Source organism: Solanum stenotomum, chromosome 5 (assembly GCF_019186545.1).
Source record: "Solanum stenotomum isolate F172 chromosome 5, ASM1918654v1, whole genome shotgun sequence".
Classification (NCBI taxonomy): Eukaryota; Viridiplantae; Streptophyta; class Magnoliopsida; order Solanales; family Solanaceae; genus Solanum; species Solanum stenotomum.
Window position 1 is genome coordinate 49,068,277 of NC_064286.1, and position 6,929 is coordinate 49,075,205.

The following is a 6,929-nucleotide window of genomic DNA, read 5'->3' on the forward strand; positions in this document are numbered from 1 at the left end:
AGAATTGTGGATGAGAGCCAAATTGAGCAGTTTATCAATGAGGTGCTTATTCTCACTCAAATCAACCATCGAAACGTGGTGAAGCTCTTCGGGTGTTGTTTGGAAGATGAAGTTCCTTTATTGGTTTATGAGTATGTATCTGAAGGAACTCTTTACGAGCACATTCACAATCAACGTGGAGGGGGTTGGTTAAATTGGCAAAATCGGTTGAGAATTGCCATAGAGACAGCCACTGCACTTGCTTACCTTCATTCATTTGCCTCGATGCCTATAATTCATCGCGATGTCAAGTCTTCCAACATATTGTTAGATGAATTTTCCACAGCTAAAGTGGCTGATTTTGGAGCTTCAAGGCTCATCCCTTTGGATCAAACACGTGTGGCTACATTAGTTCAAGGTACATTTGGGTACTTGGATCCTGAATATTTTTTCAAAAGTCAATTGACGGATAGAAGTGATGTTTACAGCTTTGGAGTAGTTCTGGCAGAACTTCTAACGGGGTTAAAGCCAGTTTCTGGAGATAGAAACGATGATCAAAAGAATTTGGCTGATTATTTTGTTTCATCCATAGATAATAATCGCTTATTTCAAATTCTTGATCGTCGTGTTTTGCGAGAAGGGAATCTTGAGCAACTTCAACAGATGGCTGAGCTGGTGAAGAATTGTCTTCAATTGCAGGGAGAAGATAGGCCTACAATGAAGGAAGTGGCTATTCAACTTGAAGGTTTGAGGAAGGTAACTGGAGTTTCTTGGTCTAATCAACATGTACACGAAGATAATGATTTGTCAGATCTTTACACAGTTCCAATGGACGCCTATGGAAAAAAACCCCAATTCAGATAGTTATCAATCATGCATCCAACATACAATCGAAGTTGATCCAAAATCCAGGCTACTAATAATAGTAGTATTAGATTTCTCTTACTGTACTATCCCTGTTTCGAGAAGTTGGCATCTTGTTGCCCTGTTTCAAGAAGTTGACACAATGACAATTTTAAACTTTTTTGGCCAGTATTTGTAGCCCCTAAACTTTTGAGTAAATTATTTTGGATCTTCCTAAATTTCAATTTCTCCATCTCTCCTCTTAAAATCCATGTTCATTCTTTTTTAACTTAGGTAAATTCCACTAGTTTAGGAGCCAATTAATCAGATACACTCTAATTTATAATATTACGTATTTTATCAGATTTTGGTGTCTCCAGATACGTCTAGATACATGTATCTCAGATGCATGAAGTCAAATTTAAGTATAATTTGTTCTAGATACATTGTATTCTAGTGGATCAGCATGTATCTGAAATACATAGTAAATCTCGCTCACCTCCCTCGCCTCTCTTCCATCTCGCTCGCCACTCTCTCAGGTATCTGGGATCCCAGATACATGTGAATCACTCTAGATACATATAGATACATGTATCTAGTATGATTTGTATGTATCTAGGATACATACAAATCTCGTTCGCCTCTCTTTCTATTTTTGTGTATGTGGTAGCAAAAATACATGTATCTAAGTATAAAATACGCAGAAAACTTTTCATTTATTAAATTTTGAGAAAATACATATATACCCCTTGAAATTTGGCAGCATAACTTACTTTAGCACTTAAACTACACTCGCGTTAAAATACCCCTTAATATCTTTCAAGTGATTTTTTAAGCATCGTGCAAAATGAAAATAATCAATTAATATGGAACGGAGAGAGTATTAAAAATTGCATTCGTCAAAATATAATAGTCAGTAGAGATTATTTAAGGTGATTAATAATTAATTTCAATTAAAGAAAATATTATACTTGTTTTTGAGATAGTAAAATCATCTTTCCAAACACTTTTTTAGGTAGTCAACCAAGGAATGTTTACTTGCTAGTCTTTTTTCTAAAATTTCATGTCCAATAGTTTTGTTGTGAGGTAGGGTAGGGTAGGTAAAGATTAAAGTAATGAATTTTGATGGACTCGGACTTAAAGTTTTAATAGTTAGACTAAAATTTAAGTATTGAGCTTCAGAAAATGGTAAAGTTAAAGACTTAGTTAAAGTTTAACAAAATATTTATAATTTATTTATAAATAGAATATAAATAATTATAACATTTATATAAATATAATTTCTCTGTTCGGTTTGATATTTTTGCTTTTAGTAAAATCAAAATCAAATCAAATAGTATCGATTTTCAAAATTTAAAACCAAATCTAATCAAACCACACCAAATATCGATTTTTTTAATCGGTTTGGTTTGGATTGCTGTTAGATTTGGTTATTTAACCATAACCAACAACAACCCTATAGGCTATATGTGGTCAATTAAGAAAAATTTTACTATGGGAGAGGTACAACTTGTATTAGTTGTGTGGGGGTATTTTTTTTATTGCAATTATATTCTGATTTATGGGATCCACTTTTGATTTTTATTTCTTTGCCTTTTGTTTCTCTTTCATGGTATTCTTTTTTTTCATTTTTTCTTGTCAGTATTTTTTTTTTGAAAACCAATTCAATACTCCTTCAATTTTATAATATAAATAAAAATATTTTTTTTATGGTTAAATAATTACCTAAGATATTAATAGTCAAATTTAAATACGAATACAATTTTATATTTGTATCATAGGATTAAACCATTTTTCATTTATCATATTTTAAATTTTTCATCTTCCTAATTCATTTCTTTTTAACTTCTACTTTTAGGATCCATTTAAACATAAAAATTATTTACTTTTTTAAAATAATCTATTTTTAACTCAATTTTTACTTTTGAAATTGTATTAAAGTACATTCAAACATGAACATCATTTCGAATATTTTTTACAAAAATCATTTTGAATATATATAAATTTAATTATATTTGTACTTAGCGATTAGAATTTTCTGACAAAAATATTTTAGAAAATTTTCTTTTTGCCAATTCCTAATATTGAGAGATATAATTTTGATAAAATTTTCAATTTAGAAGAAAAAAAGAAAAAAAAATGTTCGAAGTTGAAGAAGAATGATGTCCGCATTTTTATTTTTATTTTTGGATATGATGAGCGTAAAGAATGGTGGACCCATAATTACTTTATTTATATTATTTAGTATTATTTTATTGAATCATGTCAATTTTAAATCATATTTTCTTTTTCTTTCTAATGTTTGGAGATTTAAAGTCAAATAATGGACCCACTATATCCAAGTGTCAAGAAATTAGTGGAGCCTCACACAACTTTTGTTTGTTGTGCCTCTACCATACTAAAAAATTTCGTCAATTAAGATTCTCTCAAGTCATTAATTAAATATTTTTTTAAAAGAAAAAGGTTCATTTATGCTATTTCGATCAATAATTAATGATATGAATGAGTCTTTTTTCAAAAGGCATAATGGTAAAAACAAGAAAAACATATATTTCCTCTCCTACAAAAAAAATATTGAAATATATGTGTTTTTGTAGGAAAATTTTATCGAAAAAACTCAAGGTTGAAAATTCCAAACTTTAGGGATTTGATTTAATTTATAGAATCAAAAACACGATACAATTAATTTTGTATGGTATTTGAAATTTTTGAATCCAACTTTGTTCACCTCTGCTTGTGACCCACCATGGTCTTAAATTTGTTGACTGGGTTGTATGTTAGTTTTAATTGCTCTATTGACTGTTGTGGCTCTACAAAATTTTTAACTAACTTTAATACTTCCGCCGTCTCGTATTAGATGAGTATTTATTAAAAATATTTGTCCTATTTTATTTGATTATTTATCAAATTAGAAAAAAATTAATTATTTTTTTCCATTTTGTTACAATTAATATGACTTTTGGAAGTTTAAACAAATTTTGACGATTTAATTTTTTTTAAGAGGTTAATTAATACTCCATCCGTCCCATTTTATATGTCACCTTTTTACTTTGCACTTGCATTAAGAAATGATGTAATTTTACCCTTCTAGCCTTATTTGATGTTTTCTTAAGTCAACTTTATAACAAATGATGAATATATTTTCAAAATCAATTAACTACTTTATCAAGGATATAATAGGCAAAATATGGTAATTTATGCATAAATTTTATAAAATGACAAATATTGTGGTCCATCTATTTATAGAAAGGAATAACAAATAAAATGAGACGGAGGGAGTATAAACAAAGGACAAAATCATAAAATTAATCAATTTATTAATGATTTCTTAATCATCGTGTAAAATAGCAAGTGTCCATGGACGGAGGGAGTGCTTAGATTACNAGAAAGAAGACAAAAGGGGGGCTGCTGGTACTGCTGTACGTTGCTGGTTCGCGTCTGGGTTTGCAGAGAAAAAGAAGAACGATGCAGGGGTCATTTTGGTGTTTCTTGTATTGATGTAAAATGGGTCTATTTTGGTATGAAATGAAAAGGAGACTATTGGGCTGTTATGGGTTATTTGGTGGGCAAGGAATTAAGGAAAATTGGGTTGGTCACGGGAATGGAAAAAGGGTCCAATTTTTTAGAGTTGGATTTAAGGTTTGGCCATATGAGTTTAAATCGTAGCCAATTAAAAAATTAAAAATATAGCCGACCTTAGTTAATTAGGATAGACTCGGCTAGTAGTCGAATAAGATGAATTAATACAATTAATTTACGAGCTTCTTAATCTTAGCGAAATAAAATAATTAACTTAATTTAAATACAAACTAATTAATTCAAAATTAAAACTATATTCAAACTAAAACAAAATAAAAACAAAATACATATCCTAACCATGTGGAAATCTTTTGATATGATTTTCAAATATTTATAAAATATACTAATTACATATATAACTATATGAAATATATTTATTATTTAAAAAAATATAAAAATCGACTAAAATCATTTAAAACAAGCTTTGAATTTTATAATGCTAACTATTCTAAATTGTTTGAAAAATAAGAAGCTCGGAAATTAATTATCATCGGGGAGGGCCAAAATTGGGTGTCAACAACGATGATTTCGTTTCTTTTTCATGCAAAACTTATTAAAATTTGGCTTTCTCCGTACAATATGACAGATTTGCAACTAGCAAGACTCGTGTTAAATTTAGCCAACGCCGTCGGAAAATGTTTATTTATATCATTCATTTAAAGTTTTTTTTTTTCTTTTAATAAATTTACCATTAGATGGTGTCTAGAGGTCTTTTATTAAACATAAAAAATATCAATAGGAGCAAGTACACGCAAAGGGAGTTAGGCCTTACCTTACTAATCCTAATGAAATACCTAACTTCTACTATCTAACAAGCATGAAAAAAATAAGAGCTAGAGAGAACTAAGGATTTTCTGATCACCACAGAGTTTGTAATAAGCTCAATGATGATATTACAAATAAGGATGATTAAATAATGTAAAGATATGTCAATCAAGAAGAAAGTTGAGTTACCAGCCTCAAACTTTCTATTACTAAAGCATGAATTAAAAAAGATTGATTGCCCATCAAAAGTAACTTAAAGTATTTTTCTCTTGTCTTCTTCTTCAAACCTATCCAACAACACTTAATGATTCATACCTTCTTTATGGATTTATTGGTTCTAGTTGAACCTATTGATACTGTTAAATGGTTTTGCTTTGCCTGTCGCATTAGTAGGTGCCTTGGAACAAACTCCTCAGTCATTTTACCGTCCCAACTATGTTGCCTTCCATATGTCTTCTTTTTGCTTTTGTTGCTTCCACTTCTTTGTTGCCTAGGTGATATATACTCTTCCCTAGCGACTCTATCAAAGCAAGTGTCCAACATATTGTCTTCCTCATCTTCATCAAGAGAATCCTCACCCAAATCCACTCCATCTTCATCAGAAGAATCCTCACCCAAATCAATTGTATTTGACACTAAGGCACTTGACTTATTCTTCCTTGCAAGCACACATTTAGGCACAAATACAGGAGCTTCTGGACTTAATTTGTTATTTAAAGCAGATGGTGAGACTTGTTTTTCTTGGATCAAATCGTGGTCATTCTCTATTAACCTTACTTGCTTTCCAGTAGTCTTCAATAAAGCATCAAAGCTATTCGAACATAATAGGTCTCTTGATGCATTACTAGTATCTTGCCTCTTCTCACTGCCATGAAAATTCTCAGTCGGACCCTTTTCACTACATGGAGAATTATTTTGACTAGTAGGGAAAATGCTCCGACTACTAGTTGATTTTTTGTGTGCAATCAATGTCCAGTTTTTAGTTGGATTCTCGTTTTCAACTTGCAAAACATGCTGCGCAGAATTTTCAACATCAGATGTATTCATTATTTTTTGTCCTGAATCCATTAATTTTTGTCCTGAATCAACTCGCGGCGCATCAACCCCAACTCTTGGTGTTCCCCCAGCGTTTTTAGTTGCATTAGACATCAAATGCAGCCCAACTTCTTTTGATTGCACCTCATTAGTAGCAACCTCTTGGTTATTGCAATCACCCTTGTTTTTGGTAGTTGTTTGAACACCAATATTACTTGTATCAACATCTATTGAGTTTACACGATTTTGCTCGAAAGTGGAAGCAACCAATTGTCGATCTAAAGAAGTAGCTTTACTTTGATCAACATCTACAATCTTTCTTTTTTCATTTAATATCTCTCTCGCATCGCCTTGATAGTTTTCACTATCGGTAGTACCTTTTAAAGCACCTTCAATGGTATAATCAATTTGTTTGTTATTTTGATTTCTTTTCGACATCAAACGACAACTATCTTCATCATGACCTTGGTGCTTACAATAATTGCAATACAAAGGTAGATTATCATATACAATCTCCTGAAAAAACCTCGATCAACTTACCAGATTTTCCATCCACAAACTGTAACCTTATACGATTTGGAAGCTTTTCCATTAGATCAAGTATAACCTTGACCCTAGCCATGCTAGGTCTTGACTTGATTGAGTAGCTTTATTTATAGCTATTGGTTTCCCAACTGCTGATGCTATAGACAACAAAGACTTCTTTGCAAACAAATCTGGAGATAAGT

General features: G+C 30.9%; 2 protein-coding genes across 2 annotated transcripts in view; one reads left to right on the forward strand and one right to left on the reverse strand.

The window, feature by feature from the left end:
- Window positions 1–885, forward strand: part of LOC125864339 (putative wall-associated receptor kinase-like 16) — a 104,319-nt gene extending 103,434 nt beyond the window's left edge. The window contains exon 4 of the mRNA XM_049544299.1: window positions 43–885. Coding sequence (XP_049400256.1) covers window positions 43–843 — 801 coding nt within the window. The 3' untranslated portion in view covers window positions 844–885. The remainder of the gene's footprint in view (window positions 1–42) is intronic.
- Window positions 886–5,475: 4,590 nt separating this feature from the next.
- Window positions 5,476–6,639, reverse strand: LOC125864091 (uncharacterized). The gene has a single exon (XM_049544026.1). The coding sequence runs from the start codon at window positions 6,637–6,639 to the stop codon at window positions 5,476–5,478; it is 1,164 nt and encodes a 387-aa protein (XP_049399983.1).
- Between the last annotated feature and the right edge of the window lie 290 nt (window positions 6,640–6,929).